The sequence below is a fragment of the Lampris incognitus genome, chromosome 9, assembly GCF_029633865.1.
Source record: "Lampris incognitus isolate fLamInc1 chromosome 9, fLamInc1.hap2, whole genome shotgun sequence".
Classification (NCBI taxonomy): Eukaryota; Metazoa; Chordata; class Actinopteri; order Lampriformes; family Lampridae; genus Lampris; species Lampris incognitus.
Genome location: NC_079219.1, coordinates 10,414,377 through 10,433,862, shown reverse-complemented (window position 1 = coordinate 10,433,862; position 19,486 = coordinate 10,414,377). Strand labels below are relative to the sequence as shown.

Genomic DNA, 19,486 nt, shown 5'->3' with positions numbered 1-19,486 from the left:
TCCCGTTATATAGATGTGGGTCACCACACCTGAAACATAATCAGACAACTGTTAAGACAAAATCACTTAAAGCAGCTCTCCACAAAAAGCTTTATTTACTTCTAAAATGCTGCTTTATTATGAAACAACTGAGATAACTTGATGAGTAAATAAAACAATACGAAGATATTTCTGTGTGATTTTAAGACCGTCAGACTTGTTCAGATAGACCGGGTTTTTTTATACCCCCCCACCTTTATTTATTTATTTATTAACCCCACTCCTCCGAGCCGTCCTGGTCGTTGCTCCACCCCCTCTGCCGAGCCGGGGAGGGCTGCAGACTACCGCGCGCCTCCTCCGACACGTGGAGTCGCCAGCCACTTCTTTTCACCTGACAGTGAGGAGTTTCACCAGGAGGACGTAGCGCGTGGGGGATCACGCGCTACGGTATGGCACATTTCTGAATGACTTATTTCATTCCACCCGCGACCCCGAGAGCGAGATAAGCGGTTAACATAATTAATATTTCATTTCATTCACAAACATCCTGGTTTCTGCCGAGCTCTCTTAACGAGCTGTAGCAACAATAAAAAATGTGAGATGGTGAAGACGATCTGCTGTTCAGTTTAGTTTTACCTCAGGGTTGTTAGAAAAAAATGAAACTTGATGAGTCAAAGCCATGTGACGATTACCAGGTTGGAGATTTACAACGACCATGGCAGTCATTTTGACCGTTGTGGATTTTCGAAGTTTGATAACTTTGTGGGGGGGGGGGTACAGACCTGCCGCTCCCTGAAGGCTCATAAAATTGCATATATTTGCATTAAAATGAGGCTAAGATCGATCGCACGAAAAAACATGTTTTGATAAGATCTACCTAAAACGGTCAAAATAACTGCGCGTAATTTGTGCGTCATCGTGCGCGTCATGTCACTTTTTATGACGTGTGGTCCTTCGCGAAGTACTTTGCTCTGTCCTAGAAACACACTAGCGTTCCCCAGTGGAGAGAAATGGTCTAAACTTGACTTTTGATTATTTCCAACATGTCCGGTTACAGACGCCGTTTCAGACGCGCCATGACGAGGCGTTGCAGTATTTACAGGCGTTGGACAGCGGCCATTTTGATTTGTTTGTGAAATAGCATTAAAGTTGTTGCGATGTTAATTTTGGTGTCAGTCCTTTCTTAACAGACATGCTAACATGTACAATGCATTAATATCTCAATTGGGTATTTGTCTTGACAGAATAGAGTTGTACTTTTTAAGTTCCAGGCGTTGTTTGAGACTGTTTCATTGGTTATGTTCAGTTCTTTTTTCTTTTCTTTTCTTTTTTTTTACATTTCACGTTGTATAGGCCTTGTTACGTTTGTTAGATCAGCAATATGTGTTTTCCGTTTTGTTTTTCAAGTAATATTTCCACTTTTTCAACGTTGCTATTCAAGTTCGACCATGTCTCTCTAAAGTTTAAATTTGTTTAAAAATAGTATTATAGTTGTTAAAATGTTAATTTTGGTGTCAGTCGTTTCCTAATAGACATACGAGCATGTGCAATGCATTAATTTCTCAATTGTGTATTTATCTTGACAGAATATAGAGTTTAAAAACCGGCGGTCATTTTGACTGCCCATGGTCGTTTTAGGTAGGAGTGAAATCCCGGCCGTTCTAGTGTTAAAACTGTGACCTGTGCCCACTGTCCGCGCTGCAATGTATAACTGCTGTACACAGCAGTGTTGTAGTACTCGAGTCCAGGACTTGGACTCGGAGTCTGACTCGAGTCCTGATTTTCAGGACTCATGACTCGACTTGGACTTGAGCACTGATGACTCGAGCATGGACTGCATTCGGACTCGGAAGATGGAGATGAGGACTCGGACTTGTTAATTGATAGACTTGTTTTTTTTGTTTTTGTTAGTTTTTTTGTAATAGGCCCTAATAATTTGGCATAAGATATTGATAGCTATATTAACACTGTAACATTGATCACCATGTGGTGATCAATAGCTTTTTCATGGTGCCAGAGTGGAGCACTGGAGCCCATCTTGGAACTCGACTCAGACTCAACCTTGATGACTCGGACTCGGACTCAGGTAATGGGGACTTGACTCTGACTCGACCCAGACTCTTCTTTGGGGACTCGGACTCTAATACTGGGGACTCGAGACTCGACTCGGACTCAAGGTTTAGTAACCCGACTACAACACTGGTACACAGTGTATCACACAGGTACATACACTTACATATCAATATATCTGTTAAGACTAACTTTGCATGTGTATGGGGAGGTGTATGCATCAACTGGTCTATCAATCATTTCCCAATTACCCTCTTCTATTCACACTTATTCTTTTACAACACCACTCACCCTTGTTTAAAGAAGTACAGTAAAATTAATAAACTTCACTTATCTTCGGCGCTCTAAATTAGACAACAAACAGTAGACTATGTTTGAATTGCTTTTTTATTGTAAGATAAGAATGAAGGAAAACGTGTTTAGCAGAGATTATAAAACTAGTTAATATTCTTGATAACTGAACTGAATTCTTTTTGCTCAATAAAAGCTGAATCTACAGATTGGGAGGAAGCTGGAGATAGTGGGCAAACATCATGTCACTGGCAGTGCGATGTCATCCATCTGGAGGCGGGGCTTAGCTGTAGGTATCCTTCTCGGTCTGCGACTGGCTGGAGGGCTGGACAACTGGGAGGTCAGGGGTCAATGCCGGTCGGACAGGCTCCTCATTCAACTCAACTGTTAAGAAAGAAAAACGGCGTCAAGTCTGAGAACTGGAGGAGAAAACAGAGGAGAAGACCATCAGCCCACCTTTTGCTGCGCTCAGTTTCGGCACCAACTGGTTCCAGAAGGAGCACTCTGACTGCCGGAGGCCCTGGCGCTGCTGGAGGTTTGGCTCCACCTCCAAGTAGTTTAGTGGGGCAGGTGAGGGCAGGACTGGTGACCAGGTGGGAAGACCCGCCCCTGGGACTACCCTTGAGGACGACTGGGCCTGGTTGGGGTCTCTGGAAGGGTCAGAAGCAATGAAATTACCTTTTTATAAGAGCTTTTTAAACTGCTCCTTTACATGTTATGTGTGTGTGTGTGTGTGTGTGTGTGTGTGTGTGTGTGTGTGTGTGTGTGTGTGTGTGCGTGCGTGCGTGTGTGTGCGTGCATGTATACATGTGTTGGTGTACGTATATGTGTGATTGCGTTTTTGAGCTGGTTAGTTTGCTGGTGTATGCTACCCAGTTTGGAAAATGGTAGAGACAGAAGTCATCTTCCAAGCGTATTAATTAATGGTTAATGGTTAAATAGCTAAATAATAGTTGAGCTGGTAAACTAACAACAAACACAGGCTGTGTTGACAAAATTTGTCACGCAGGTCTTAGTGATTGACAACAAGTTTGATTGGTTAGCTAGTGATATAGATGGATGGTTGGTAGGTCAGTTTGTTAGCGGTTTGGTTCCTTAAAAAGCTTGTGTCTATAAACCGTTTTGATGGAGCGGGAAATGCAGGTCTTCATGGCGGTTATTTTGTAGGTCTTCATGACAGTTATCTAGTCAGCTGGTTGGTCAGTTGTCGGTTTGTTTCTGTACCCTGTTTTGATGAAGTTGGAAACGTAAGCCATCATCGACAGGGAGAGATGTCGCTCAGTGGAGGTGAAACGCTGAGAGTTGAGAGGATGATGAAGATTTCCAAACGCAAACTGAGCATCTAATGGCACCGACGTGTCCGCACTACACTCAACAAACAAACAAACATGCAAATACACACACACACACACACACACACACACACACACACACACACACACACACACACACACACACACACACACACACAAAACATGTTTGTCATTAGTATGGTGTTCCTGGCTGGCAGTATTCAAAAGTGATTCTTCCCAAAATGTATAAAGCAAGATGGATCCTGTTGTTTCAAACAGATGTTTCATTTCTGTATTGTGAACACATCACGCTGTTAACCGTACTCCAGTACAAACCCACTCTGTCAACAGCTGTCAGTTAGCCAGGTAGCCTACCTGTTGTGGGCACTGCTCTCAGGCAGGTGGTAGAGGAAGACGTTAGCCTTGTTGCTAGCCCAGTGGCTAGCCATCTGCAGACTGGGACACACGATAAACAAGTCCCTGTATATGAGAGACAGACAGAGAGACACCGTAGCATTTACTCTTACTGGGAGCAACATGAATCATAAAACATGACATTTTAAATGAATGACATATGCAAAATAAGCCACCAGCGTCATGATGTCCCCCACCCACAATGTGTTGATCGTTTAGTTTAGCAAAACACTACAAACCTCCTGCTTACGTCATATGAGAACCATGAGGGTCGTGACTGATTTGTTTTGTTTTGTTATATATTTGCCGCTACTTCTTGTTAGACCCCCACATTGTGGCGGACTCGTACTACTACAGTGGGATGAACAGACAAATTAACAAACGGAGACAGATCCATCTCTCCCCATTACATCACATCCCATCATGCAACGTCAGTGTAGGTGAGAGGAGTCACCTCAAGGAACAAGTTAAACAAAAAGGACAATAGTTTTTAAATGGTTCTGGTTCTACTGGGCAGTGAGATGTATATCTCATCATGTTTTAAAGGCAAATCTAATCTTTATTTGAGAAGTAACTGGAGGTAGGACATTCAAGGCCCGCGTCATGCTGTATACAACTGTTTTGTCATGGGATTACAATTTGAATTAGGAAAGATGACCATCCATCCATCCCCATTATCCTGCTCTCAGGGTTGTGGGGATGCTGGAGCCTATCCCAGCAGTCACTGGGCAGCAGGCGGGGAGACACCCTGGACAGGCCGCCAGGCCATCGCAGGGCCGACACATTCACACCTAGGGACATTTTAGTACGGCCAATTCACCTGACTGACATGTCTTTGGACTGTGGGAGGAAACCAGAACATTCTGGGCTGTTAAAGGCTGTGCTAAAATCTAAAAGAACAGCTCCAACTATTACCACTTCATTAACCTTCTATAAATTCTCTATTGACCGTCCACTGATTCTCCCTCGATCCCCGGGGGAATAACCTGGAAGGTCATGGAGCTGGTGGAGTTTGAATGTTTTGCTAAAGCCGCTTCGGCAGACTGGAGTTTGGATGTGAGCTTCTCCGATGCCGTTGGTCACCTGCCCGTGAGGTTTATGGTGGTGGGCAGGTCATCGTCTACACTATTTGTTAGTCCAAAATCATAAATACATAAAGTAGTGGTCACTAATAAACAACCAACATTGTTCGTATCCAGTTACACTGGACGGAAACCTGAAAAGAAAGCTAACACAATAAAGGGTAAGGGAAGCCACAGGTTTTATTACCAGTTCAGATGGGTACTGAAGGTCGAACCACCTGAGTAAAAATAAAAGCTCCTGCCCTGGAAACCCTGAAAATTTAAAATGAATAATCTATGGCATGGTAGTTTTAGTTTACAAATGTTAACTTGGATTTGGTTTGTTCCGACCTGGTGGCGTTGTTGAGGGCTCGGGAGAACAGGTTGTAGCCAGCAGGAGAAGGGGAGTGCTGCAGGGAGTAGAACCAGGAGGCGACCTCCTTCACTAGACTGATGCTCCTTTCTCCACCCAGCGAGTTACTCAGTGCCTCGTAGAACACCGTCTTACCATCTGTCCTGCCCTGCAACGCCTCAAAGTCCTGGAGATACAGTTGCACCGGTCACAATGTCAGTAAATACACGGCCACAGTGCATAATGTCCACCCACCCACCCATCCATCCATTAGCCGAACTGCAAAAATTCCCACAGTTCATCATGTTACTACATAGTCCCACAATTCGTAATGTAGTTAAATAGTTCCACGCATCATCATGTACTTAAACACAACCTTACAGTTACTCTACTACTACTTTTGGCTGCTCCCGTTAGGGGTCACCACAGCAGATCATCCGTTTCCATCTCTTCCTGTCCTCTGCATCTTCCTCTGTAACACCAGCCACCTGCATGTCCTCTCTCGCCACATCCATAAACCTCCTCTTTGGCCTTCCTCTTTTCCTCTTCCCTGGCAGCTCCATATTCAGCATCCTTCTCCCAATATACCCAGCATCTCTCCTCCACACACGTCCAAACCATCTCAATCTCGCCTCTCTTGCTTTGTCTCCAAACCGTCCAACCTGAGCTGTCCCTCTAATATAATCATTCCTAATCCTGTTCTTCTTCCTCACTTCCAATGAAAATCTTAGCATCTTCAACTCTGCCACCTCCTGTCTTTTCGTCAGTGCCACTGTCTCCAAACCATATAACATAGCTGGTCTCACAACCATCTTGTAAACCTTCCCTTTAAATCTTGCTGGTACCCTTCTGTCACAAATCACTCCTGACACTCTTCTCCACCCACTCCACCCTGCCTGCACTCTCTTCTTCACCTCTCTTCCGCACTCCCTGTTACTTTGGACAGTTGATCCCAATATTTAAACTCATATGCCTTCGTCACCTCCACTCCTTATATCCTGACCACTCCACTGTCCTCCCTCTCATTCACGCATATGTATTCCGTCTTGCTCCTACTGACTTTCATTCCTCTTCTCTCCAGTACGTACCTCCACCTCTCCAGGCTCTCCTCCACCTGCTCCCTACTCTCACTACAGATCACAATGTCATCTGCGAACATCATAGTCCACGGAGAGTCCTGCCTGATCTCGTCCATTAACCTGTCCATCACCATTGCAAACAAGAAAGGGCTCAGAGCCAATCCTTGATGTAATCCCACCTCCACCTTGAACCCATCTGCCATTCCAACCGTACACCTCACCACTGTCACACTGCCCTCATACATATCCTGCACCACTCCTACATACTTCTCTGCCACTCCTGACTTCCTCACACAATAAAACAACCTCACAGTCCATAATGTCACTAAATACAATCCCAGAGTTCACAGTGTAACTAAATGAAATCTCAGTTAAAATGTATCTAAAAGCAATCCCACTGGTCATAATAATTTAATTCAAGAGGTGACAGTGTAACTAAAAGCTTGTTAATCTGTGTGAATACGTTGTAATGAATGGTTTGTAATAAATCTTTAGGTTACCTTAATCTTCTTTGCTCGGCTGATCAGACCGTCGGATGACGAAACTCCTACAAGGAGGTCAACTCTGTGGAGGGCAGACTGACCGACTGCTGTTGACACCAACACACCTTCTGGCACAGGAGACCATGCCTGGAACGGACCACTGACTGCCAACAGCTAAAACACAAACGCACACCCACACGCACATGCAGAATGAATGGCATGGCATTGAATTGAACTGTTAATCTGTAAATATGTGATTACAGGTCAAATCTAAAATTACATAAGTCATATCAAATTCTGAGGCCTATTTTATCATCTGTGAAATTCATCTTATTTGCTTTTGGTGTGTTCTAACTTGCTGTGTGTGTGTGTGTGTGTGTGTGTTTGTGTGTGTGTGTGTTTACCTTGGTCTGAGCAGCGTTGAGTGTGGCAGCGGGGATCAGTCTGAGGCAGCTGGCAATTTTGGAGTGCTCAGGGTCACTGGTAAGGTCAGAGGTCACGCAGCCTAGCTCTGTGGCCAGCTGTATGGCCTGGTGTGTGGCGCTGGAGGCTGATCGCACCGTGGCGGGAGAGAACACCGACCCCCCCTGACAGAAAACATGATCAAACTTTATAAACACATCTAAATTATATAAATTATGATATAAAAACCTTCCAGAACAAACGCTTTTATCTGTGAGGTGCCCACACTTCCAGACCCACACACTCAGCATTCAACCAAGCGACCTCCGTTATTCTGAACAATGTTTATTATTTTATCAGTTATCCTTTAGCAACTGGGCTAAAACTACTAAAACTATTAATACTACTACTACTACTACTGCTACTACTATTACTACTATGTCAGTAGAAGGGTAGGAAAGAGGAGAGGAGTTCTCACCATCAGGATCATGCGTTGGAGGAGAGGAGGAGAGGAAGAGGAGGGAGAGAGGAGGAGGAGACTTGTGATATCAGCGCCACCCCGCTCTGCCCCAACTGTTACTCTCCTGTTGTCCCCACCCATCAGAGAGATGTGGGCATTTACCCAACGCAACACTGCTCGCTGGTCTGCCAGACCGTAGTTACCAGGGAGCCCAGCCGTACCTGAAGCACACACACACACACACACACACACACACACACACACACACACAAACATAACACATAACGCATACAAAAATATGTGTTGTGAGTGTGTGTGCGCGCGCATTTGTTTGTTTTTGTGTGTTAGTGTATATGAATGCTTTTGTGTGTGTGTGTGTGTGTGTGTGTGTATCGCTACCTATACTGAGGAAGCCCAGGGCAGCTGTTCTGTAGTTGGCCGTTACTACAACAATGTTGCCCAAGGCTGAAAGGGCGGCGCCATCCAGAAGTCCTGGGCTCTGTTCGGCGATGGGGTTGAAGAAGAAAACCAACACAGGAACATGCCCCGTCTGAGACAAACACACACACACACACACACACACACACACACACACACACACACACACACACATAGAAACAGTAGTAACACTATGGTACAGTCATAGTGAGGGTAGTGGTTGTAGTAAATTGTAATAGTTGCAGTAGAAGTCTACATAGCTCACACCAAGTTGGTAGTGGTAGCAGTAGTAGTAGTAACAGTGTAGTGTCGTTAGTACTGGGAGTAGTAACAGAAACATTTTCTCAGTTTAGTCTTAGTGTTGGGACTCACCAGGCCGGCTGGTGTGAAGATGTTTAGGTAGAGACAGTCTTCACTGGAGGCTGCAGATTCAGTCTCACCTGGCTGGATACAGCTGGGCCTGAAAGACACAGACAGACAGACAGACAGACAGGCACAGAAACAGACAGACAGGCACAGAAACAGACAGTTGGGCACAGAAACGGACAGACTGACGAGTCATCAGAACCCACACGGACAGACAGGGGATTAAACAGACAGGTTGTGTACCGGGGTTTTGTGGCATCCCAGGTGCCGCTCCACTCAGCTGGCTGTGGCGGTCTGAAACGGAGCGATCCCACTGGCGGATGGGCGTATGGAACGCCGAGGTACTGAATGACTGACTTCCTGTCTGCTCCCAGGGCTGTTTCCTTGGCGACACCTTGTAGGGTTCCAAGGCCAGGGAGTGAGACGGACGTTATCAACGGCGACCGCTCTGATTAAAGAGATAAACCATTAGAACTTCAGTGTTGACAGACAGAAAAACAGGTGGACCTAGAGAAGATAGTTATGTCTTCTCTAGGTCCACCTATTAGAGCAGAAGAAGCAACTTCATTCAACTTTAATCTCCTTTAATCCAATCCACTCCATATGTTATTAATGATCACTTATTTAATGCCCTCCACAGGAAATATTCAGTTTACTGTCTAAAATATGTTTTATTCTATGAAAAGCAACTCTCCTGCTGACTAAAAGTGAGTACAGTTGTTATCATTGTGTCCTGAGCTGGCTAACCTTTCTTTAGGTACACCTCTGACACAGGCTCTCTCACAACCATTCTGCAGGAAGAGGCGGGGCTAGATGACTTGAGGGTGGAGCTAATGCCACAGGCTCTGGTGTCTGGGTAGAGGACACAGCGAACCGCGGACTCTGTCTGGCTGATTGAAAGCCCGGCACAAGACTCGACCTCCTGGCAAGCTGAACAGGAGGAAAATAGAAAATGGGTGCACGAGCAGCAAGTTTCAGGTCAAGTTTTAGTCCCCTTTACAATCAGTACAATCAGTACAGTATACAACAATATACGACATATGACACCGTCTATCCTTGGAACCTAGACCTAAATGAGGTGACGAAGGTGGATGAGTTTAAATACTTGGGGTCAACCGTCCAAAGTAACGGGGAGTGCAGAACAGAGGAGAAGAAGAGAGTGCAGGCAGGGTGGAGTGGGTGGAGAAGAGTGTCAGGAGTGATTTGTGACAGAAGGGTACCAGCAAGAGTTAAAGGGAAGGCTTACAAGATGGTAATGAGACCAGCTATGTTATATGGTTTGGAGATGGTGGCACTGAGAAAAAGACAGGAGGCGTAGCTGGAGGTGGCAGAGTTGAAGATGATAAGATTTTCATTGGGAGTGAGGAAGAAGGACAGGATTAGGAACGAGTATATTGGAGGGACCGCTCAGGTTGGACGGTTTGGAGACAAAGCAAGAGAGGCAAGGTGGAGATGGCTTGGACATGTGTGGAGGAGAGATGCTGGGTGTATTGGGAGAAGGATCCTGAATACGGAGCTGCCAGGGAAGAGGAAAAGAGGAAGGCCAAAGAGGAGGTTTATAGATGTGGTGAGGGAGGACATGCGGGTGGCTGGCCTAACGGGAGCAGCCAAAAGCAGTAGTAGAAAATACGACATATGACACCCTCTCTCCTAGAAACCTAGGCTTAAATGAGGAAAAACTCCACAAGAAAAACCTTATCAGGTGAAAAAAATATATATCGACGAGCAACAGAGGAGGGATCTCTCTTCCAGGACAGACAGACATGTAATAGGTGTCAAAGGCAAAAAATACACAAAAATAACAGAATTATAATGTTTCCTGTAGTTTCTGTCGGCATGTTTGACTCCTGCTTTCACATTTGCTTTAACTCTATCTTCGAACAGTTTTCAGCACTCTGTTAAAAATGAATCTGCTGGTTAGTACACCCAATGACAGAAATGATGTTTATCCCTTTCCCTCGGCCTCTAATTGGTAAAATATCATAGGAAATGGGGTTTTGTGCTAAACTTGATCGATCCAGACTGAAAGCAGCACAGCATTAGTCACAGAGCAGCATTGCCGGGGGGGCAGTTCAGGTGGAGCGCCTTATCCAAGGGGCAAAAAGTAACCCTCCATTTGTCAGACAATCCACACCCAGCCAGGTTTCCACAGCCAGTCCTGGGATTTCTTCTCTTAGCGCCCGTGGAAGAGAATGCAGTCTTCACTCGGGTTGAGAAGATCGAGTAATACATCTGGGTGTATTGAACCTGGGTAAAGACTGTGTATTCTTCCACCATTACAGGAGGACGAGGATGGGATTTCTGACCTGGGTTGCCTGAAGAGGAGCGCTGTGGACCAGAGTGACTGCTACCTAGCACAAGGCACCTGGAACAAAGTGAGGTGACGTTTCCTCGTTTCCTCAAAAACTCCCTGTTGTGCCTCGTATTCGTCTCACTCTGTCTGACTGTCCTTGGGCAACTTCAGGAATACGATCATAATTTGGTAAAAGTTAAGCTAATTTGGGTTTCCAGCCATTATCCAAACCGCTTATCCTTCTCTCAGGGTCGCGGGGATGCTGGAGCTTATCCCAGCAGTCATTGGGCGGCAGGCGGGGAGACACCCTGGAGAAATACAGTCTGAATAAAAGTGTCTAGGAGTATTGTGGATCCAATAGAGTTGCATCTGTACAAAATAGGCCTGCATAAAGAAGACTGCACCCTACTAGATTGCCAAAACACAGGCAATTTGTGTATTATCATCTGAGAGTGGGATGCGTCCTACTGAATAGATGCGCTCTATTTGTTTATTTATTTATTTTTAGACACCCCCTCCCTTTTTCTCCCCGATTGTATCTGGCCAATTACCCCATTCTTTTTCAACCAATTTCCCCTCGGGGATGAATAAAGTATTCTGATTCTCTTCCGAGCCCTCCTGGTCTCTGCTCCACACCCTCTGCCAGTCCGGGGAGGGCTGCAGACTACCACATGCCTCCTCCGATACATGTAGTCGCCAGCAGCTTCTTTTCACCTGACAGTGAGGACTTTCACCAGGCGGACGTAGCACGTGGGAGGATCACGCTATTCCCCCCAGTCCCCCCCCCCCCCGAACAGGTGCCCCGGCCGACCAGAGAGGGCGCTAGTGCAGCGACCAGGACACATACCCACACGGCCAATTGTCTGTAGGCACGCCTGACCAAGCCAGAGGTAACACGGGACTCAAACCGGCGATCCCTGCATTGGTAAGCAACAGAATAGACCGCCATGCCACCCGGACGCCTATGGCGCTCTGTTTAACTGGTTAGTGTGTTATGTGAAGTGAGGTTAGAATTCTACTGCATTCAGATTTACCACCCCAAAGTGCATAATAAGATTTTCTGCAGAAATGTAAACCAAAGTAGAGCTCAGAAGAGCAGTTCCTGCTAAAAATCCAGTTTTACCAAACTCAGTTTGATGAAAAGAATCCAAATCTAAATTTAATTAAGTTGTTATGACTCAATTTCCTTCGAAAAAAGAGAAAAGAACATTGTGACACACATCAAAACGTTATGTCTGTGTAGTGTGTAACCGTTTAGACTCATGAGTGCACGTTGACCTTGTCTGCCGGCGAGCAGTAAAAATAAAAAAGGAAAAGGGGTCAGGTTGTGAGTAGACGGGTACAGCCAAGAAAGAGAACTCCAGCTTGGTCCACGAATATGAATTACGGGCAACATTCTGTACCTCAAGTCCACAACTGGCACCAACGGACACAAGGAAAGGACAAAGAAGCTCCTTTAGATGAGTCGTGTGATAATGATGTCATCCGCGTCCTAAAGGGTCTTCTACACGAAGGCAGTAGAACATCCAGTTGATTGGGGACTGCTCTGCATGCGGCAGCTTGAATGTGAGCAGAGAAATCGGCAGGTAAAAGAACAAGTCTTCGAAATTCTCTCGAAGAAGAGCGTGAAAACCAGGAAGTTACGCGAGACACTTGAGAAGGAGCATCAGATTTGAGACAAGTTAAGGCAAACGGTTGCACGCCCTGCAAAAGTAACTAAGAAGAAAGCTGACTGAGGTAACTGTGAACAGACCGGACTTCCTCTAAATTAAGGTACTCCCTATCGTCTGGCAATCCAGACACTGGTATCGAACCTGTTTATCCTGTCAGTCTGACCTTGGGTCGTATAGGTCTTCCTGGAATCCTGGAACAGGCCTTTACCAGAAAGAAGCACATACTATGTCTGACAAACAGCTATTAAAAACCACACACACCACATAAAGGATTAGTAATTAGTCGTATAGAAACACAGATTTGTTGCAGATGACTGACCATGTGGTAAATTCCACTTCACGTCCAGAACAGTTTACAGGTCAGAACTGGGATCTGTGTCTGACTGCGGTCATAGAGGGAACTGAACCCCTGACCCAAATATTCGTGCCATGCTCTGCAGGTTTTGGGTTTACCGTGCAGACACCAGTCTCTGGTCCTGTCCCAGTCGGTGGCGATGTCCTGGCTCACATGGATGACATCATAGGACGAGAGCGATGGGTCCACCAGAACCGCTGAGTCAGTGAGGCGGCTCCACTGGTCCACAGACACTGCCAGAGTCAGGCAAAAGATTCATACTACACATAAACTTCAATAATATTCTATTTTCTGTGTAATTATCTTTTTTTCTTTTGGATTTCCCCCCCTTTTTCTCCCCAGTGGTATTCGGCCAATTACCCCACTCTTCTGAGCCGTCCCGGTTGCTGCTCCACCCCCTCTGCAGGTCCAGGGAGGGCTGCAGACTACCACATGCCTCCTCCGATACATGTGGAGTCACCAGCCACTTCTTTTCACCTGACAGTGAGGAGTTTCACCAGGGGGATGTAGCACGTGGGAGGATCACGCTATTCCCCCCAGTGCCCCCCCCAAACAGGCGCCCCCGACTGACCAGAGAAGGCGCTATTGCAGCAACCAGGACACATACCCACATCCGGCTTCCCACCCGCAGACACAGCCAATTGTGTCTGTAGGGACGCCCGACCAGCCAGAGGTAACACGGGGATTCGAACCAGTGATCCCCGTGTTGGTAGGCAATGGAACAGACCGCCACGCCACCCAGACGCCCTCCATTTCTGCGTAATATGTTGTCCTTCATTTTAAAAATGAGATGGAGGAGAAAAGATCATCTGAGTGTAATGTTATCTATTAACTTTAGCACGGTTCTGATCTTGTCAGGACGACTCCCCTACCATTGGACTTCAGGGCAGGAAGACTGAAGGCGGGACACAGAGCGGGAAAACGACTCCACTGGTTAACTGCAGAGAGGAAAGGTCAGAGGTCACACACACACACAACCTACTGACACACGTACAAACACAACTCATTAATACACACACGAACACACATACAACCCATGGATACACACGGACAGATACACACAATATAGAAAGGAGTGTGTGTGTGTGTTTGTGTGTGTGTGTGTGTGTGTGTGTGTGTGTGTGTGTGTGTGTGTGTGTGTGTGTGTTTTAAACTGTGTCAAATTTGGTATCAAGTGTGTGTTTTGGCATGTGGGGGTGTGTGCTCCCCGAGGATGCATGTATAGGTCTCTGCTGCGTGCTTAGTGTGTTTACATGTGTGCGCGTTACACACTGTGAGGTATGTGTATTTGCAGTAGCTGTACCGGGTTTCTGGTACCAGCCGAAGGGGTACGGGGCAGTCTGAACCGAAGAGGGTTTACAGTCCTGACTTCTCCAGGACGTCGTTTCATTCTCGCCACATGTCTGAACCCCGAGACTTATCAGAGACAGACAGACCACATCCGAACCTGCTATAAACACATCAGACATCAACATACAGTATCTCAGTAAGTAGTGATACACACCTCATACATACTGACACACACCTCGTATGTACTGACACACACCTCGTACGTACTGACACACACCTCGTACATACTGACACACACCTCGTACATACTGACACACACCTCGTACGTACTGACACACACCTCGTACGTACTGACACACACCTCGTACATACTGACACACACCTCGTACATACTGACACACACCTCATACATACTGATACACACCTCATCCATACTGACACACACCTCATCCATACTGACACACACCTCATCCATACTGACACACACCTCATCCATACTGACACACACCTCGTACATACTGACACACACCTCGTACGTACTGACACACACCTCATACGGACTGATACACACCTCATACATACTGACACACACCTCGTACATACTGATACACACCTCGTACGTACTGACACACACCTCGTACATACTGATACACACCTCATACGTACTGACACACACCTCGTACATACTGATACACACCTCATACATACTGATACACACCTCATACATACTGACACACACCTCGTACATACTGATACACACCTCATACATACTGATACACACCTCATACATACTGATACACACCTCATACATACTGACACACACCTCGTACGTACTGACACACACCTCGTACATACTGATACACACCTCATTCATACTGACACACACCTCGTACGTACTGACACACACCTCGTACATACTGACACACACCTCGTACATACTGATACACACCTTGTACACAGACAACCTTGAACACATTAACATAGTACTACAGTACACACCGACTGCTTTTTGTGTTACCTGGTATCTTGGTGTCACGTACAAACCCAATGCCACGGCAACAAGGATCCTCATCACAACGGCGCTCACACTCCATGAAGCTGGAGAACACACACACACACACACACACACACACACACACACACACACACACACACACACACACACACACACACACACACAAAATCAGCGGGGCCTTGTAAACCTTAGAGGGATCTTATTTTTGTGTGTGTGTGTGTGTGTGTGTGTGTGTGTGTGTGTGTGTTAGTGTATCTTACCTCTCAGACAGGTTTGTGTGTCTCAGGTTGACCCGGCTGCGGACTGAGTAGGAAACCATCTTTTGAAAAGACACCCGCACATAGAAACTTTTAACCGGACCAGACAGGTCCCCTACACACACACACACACACACACACACACACACACACCAATAACACAGTTTCAAAGCAGAATTCCACACATTAATTGATAAGTTTTGTCTAACCCTCTGCAGTTTTGTCACTATTTCGAACTGTTATACTTTGACAATCACTGCTCTTACATCAAATGTATATAATAAGTACACATCCTCATACTACTGCTGTAAAAATACTGGCTTCTAATACTGCTTCTACTACATGGCTGTAAAAATACTTCTAATACTGCTTCTACTACATGGCTGTAAAAATACTTCTAATACTGCTTCTACTACATGGCTATAAAAATACTTCAAATACTGCTTCTACTACATGGCTGTAAAAATACTTCTAATACTGCTTCTACTACATGGCTGTAAAAATACTTCAAATACTGCTTCTACTACATGGCTGTAAAAATACTTCAAATACTGCTTCTACTACATGGCTGTAAAAAGGGGGGGTGCCTTTTTTCCCCAAAAAGTTGACCTTTTTATTGTGAGCACAGGACACCTTCCAGCCACTATGAATACAGTTTGATTTACTATGGATGGAAGGATGGATACTCAAATGTACAATTTAGCAGACTGATCACCAAATAAATAATGGATATTTCAGACTTAAAAACATTGTATGGTGGTGACTATCGCCTCGTTTTGTCCGTAAGGTAACTGCTGCTTGGTTTCATGGAATATAATTTAGCCGGACTTGTTGGACCTTTAGTTTTTTGTGTGTTGGACAACAATCCCCACAACCCCCTCCTTGGCTACACCCACGTAGTGCCATTAGTACTTCCTCCTCCTGCCAAAAGTAATAGTGACCTTTTTTGATGAAGGTGTTGTTTGGCGGCCTGGGCAGCACGGGACGGCAGGGCTGTCGGAGGGGTTTGTCATAGGCTCCACACACCCTGCTGTCAGGGAACAGCACACAGCTGTGGAAACCTGCCCATTCTGCATCGCTCACATCCACTATCCAACACTGCTGCTCTGCCTCGCAACCTGCAACACACACACACACACACACACACACACACACAACAGCAACAACATTTATCATTTAATGCAAAGTATACCTATATGTGTGTATATATACCTGTGACTGTATATCATTTTGTGTGAGCTTGAGTATTTGACTGTGTGTGTGTGTGTGTGTGTGCGTGCATGTGAGACTTACGTGCCAGACACGAGAGCAGTGCCTGCTGGGAGTTGTAGTTCTGCTTGTTGAGCCAGTAGGAGAGAGAAGGGAGGCTCCTCTGTGGGTCGACAACAACTCCGTCCTCCTCCAAGGACTCGAACCTGTGCTGTACTGACGCTGGACACACACGCGCGCACGCACACACACACACACACACTCACACACACACACACACACACACACACACACACACACACACACACACACACACACAAAATTCAAACTCGGCTACACAGAATCTAAAAGTTTGGTGGCATGATACCAAGATTATGTGTTTATTGTTGAGTGGCTCACAGCATCACTGTGCAACATCATAAACATATTCCCTGTGGGACGCTAGCTCATTACATCCAAACTGCTGAATTACTTAACTGTTCTTTTATTATATCTGAGTTTACTACTGGGCTCAATCGGACCCTCCCCCATGTGTGGAGGAGCGTCTGGGTAGTGTGGCTGAAGAATCAGCGGTGGATACTCACCATCCAGAGGGGGGCGCTCTTGTCCCACACCACAGGATGACTGCCCAACATTGTCGGCTTTCTCAGCATCTGACATGAGTACATTCACTATGATTAACAATTTAAAACAACTGACACATTAAGTACAATAGTTCTATTAAAATACTACCTTTCAAAAGCAGATACTCGGTGACAGAATACAGTAATACTAACAAAAAACTAGATGACTTTAAAAAGTCGAGACCAGAGTCCACAATGTTGTTATGCTGAATTAAGTTTGGTTGCTTTCACATGTGGAAAGATTAACACGTGTACACACAGTAACCTGTAATCCAGACTGGTGTAGTAGTAGTAAAGGCAGATTATGGTGTACTCTAAAGGGTTGCTCGCTGCAGATACTTTCAGATGAGGTACTTCAGCCTGTGTAATGCTACCCACAGGGCTGAGAATGTTGTTAGATGTGTGGTGATGTATGGTGTATTGTTGAGGATCTTTGCTGTTTAAATTGGAAACAGGTCAAGGTTCGGGGTTAAAGGTGAGGGTCAGAGGTTAAGGTTTGGGTACCAGTTCGGAGATAGACAGCCTGGAAGTTGACGATAGACGCCTGGTAGTCGCTCTTATTTTTGCTGTCGGCAGGCAGAGCAGATTCATCTGAGAGCAGAGACAGGATGATAATAATACTTCAGTAAAACTTTAACCATCGTTTCATCAGAACAAAAGATAATAGTTTCCCTCAACTCAAATCCTGCTTCCTGTAGCTAACCGCGTGATATTAGTCTGACTAATGATGACATCGCCAAAGGAACAAACTGTGGAGCTTGTTAACTAGTTAGCTGGATAAACATTTGGGTATGAAACTGTTTTGTTAGTATGTTAAAAAGTCAACTGATCCACCACTCAGTCATTGGTAACATAAAAAATAGAATAAAAACAAGTATTTGTTTTTTTATATACTTAATAAGCCCCGTGGGGACATTCTGCTCTGCATTTAACCCATCCTAGCTGTGTAGCTAGCAGCAGTGGGCAGCCGCCATGCAGCGCCCGGGGACCAACCCCAGTTAATCTTGCCATGCCTCGGTCAGGGGCACAGACAGGAGTACCCTGTACCCTAACATGCATGTCTTTTTGATGGTGGGGGAAACCGGAGCACCCGGAGAAAACCCACCGCCGACACGGGGAGAACACGCAAACTCCACACAGAAAGGACCTGGGATGACCCCCAAGGTTGGACAACCCCGGAGTTCGAACCCAGGACCTTCTTGTTGTGAGGCGACAGCGCTAACCACTGGGCCACCGTGCCGCAATATATCAATATAAAGTATCAATATAACGGTTTTTTTTATGATTATGGTCCATAATTTGGGAAGGTCTCAGTCAGTTGGTACGCTTGTTAGATGAAATAGTCATTTATGAGGTTAGTCATTGGCAGAGAGCCCCTCATTAGGTTAGCTGGTGGTTAGGAAGTTTGGTGTTAGTTTAGGCAAGTTTGGTGTTAGTTTGGGCAGTAGATCAGTGAGTTAGCAGCTGGTTAATCAGTTGGTCAGTAAATATACTGTCAGTAAGTTAGCTTAGATTGGTTAGCAGTCACTCGGTGAGTTAGATACCAGGTATGCTGGTAGCTGGTTAATTTCTTACTGATAGTGAACTCCTGGCCTCCGAAGTTAAAGACAAAACTCCTCTGCTGTTTGCTGTACATAAGCCCCGCCCCACACACACGATCGGCTTTGCCCAGGCCAGTCACATCCCAGTCTTGGCCTTCACACAATAGGACTGATGGAGCCCTCATCAAACCGCAGAGCAGGGAACCTGATGAGAGAGAGAGAGAGAGAGAGAGAGAGAGAGAGAGAGAGAGAGAGAGAGAGAGAGAGAGAGAGAGAGAGAGAGAGAGAAAGAGAGGGCGAGAGAGAGGAGACAGGGTGAATGAGGGGAGAGTAGCAGATGAGCAAGGTTAGGAGCTCCATCCTTGCTACCTGTTTCTAATCATCCATCCATCCATCAGTCCATCCATCCATCCACATCCATCACCCAAATAAACACTGACCCAAAGCAGCTCAACATAAGATGGAATGAGCACTCATGTAGAAATCCAGTTTATTATTTCTACGAGTTTTGTTATAAGTTTTATTATGGCGTTTACTAGTCTTC

The 19,486-nt window shown here is 45.7% G+C and overlaps 1 protein-coding gene across 1 annotated transcript in view; it reads right to left on the bottom strand.

Moving 5' to 3' along the window:
- Window positions 1-2,623: 2,623 nt before the first annotated feature.
- Window positions 2,624-19,486, bottom strand: part of tg (thyroglobulin) — a 33,570-nt gene continuing 16,707 nt past the window's right edge. The window contains 21 exon segments of the mRNA XM_056286149.1: window positions 2,624-2,724; window positions 2,797-2,990; window positions 3,565-3,705; window positions 4,008-4,112; window positions 5,459-5,646; window positions 7,039-7,194; window positions 7,425-7,607; window positions 7,901-8,103; window positions 8,288-8,432; window positions 8,693-8,780; window positions 8,930-9,134; window positions 9,434-9,616; window positions 13,106-13,240; window positions 13,880-13,945; window positions 14,311-14,454; window positions 15,316-15,395; window positions 15,573-15,684; window positions 16,511-16,687; window positions 16,863-17,000; window positions 17,906-17,992; window positions 18,977-19,147. Of these exon segments, the coding sequence (XP_056142124.1) occupies window positions 2,624-2,724; window positions 2,797-2,990; window positions 3,565-3,705; window positions 4,008-4,112; window positions 5,459-5,646; window positions 7,039-7,194; window positions 7,425-7,607; window positions 7,901-8,103; window positions 8,288-8,432; window positions 8,693-8,780; window positions 8,930-9,134; window positions 9,434-9,616; window positions 13,106-13,240; window positions 13,880-13,945; window positions 14,311-14,454; window positions 15,316-15,395; window positions 15,573-15,684; window positions 16,511-16,687; window positions 16,863-17,000; window positions 17,906-17,992; window positions 18,977-19,147 (3,002 nt within the window).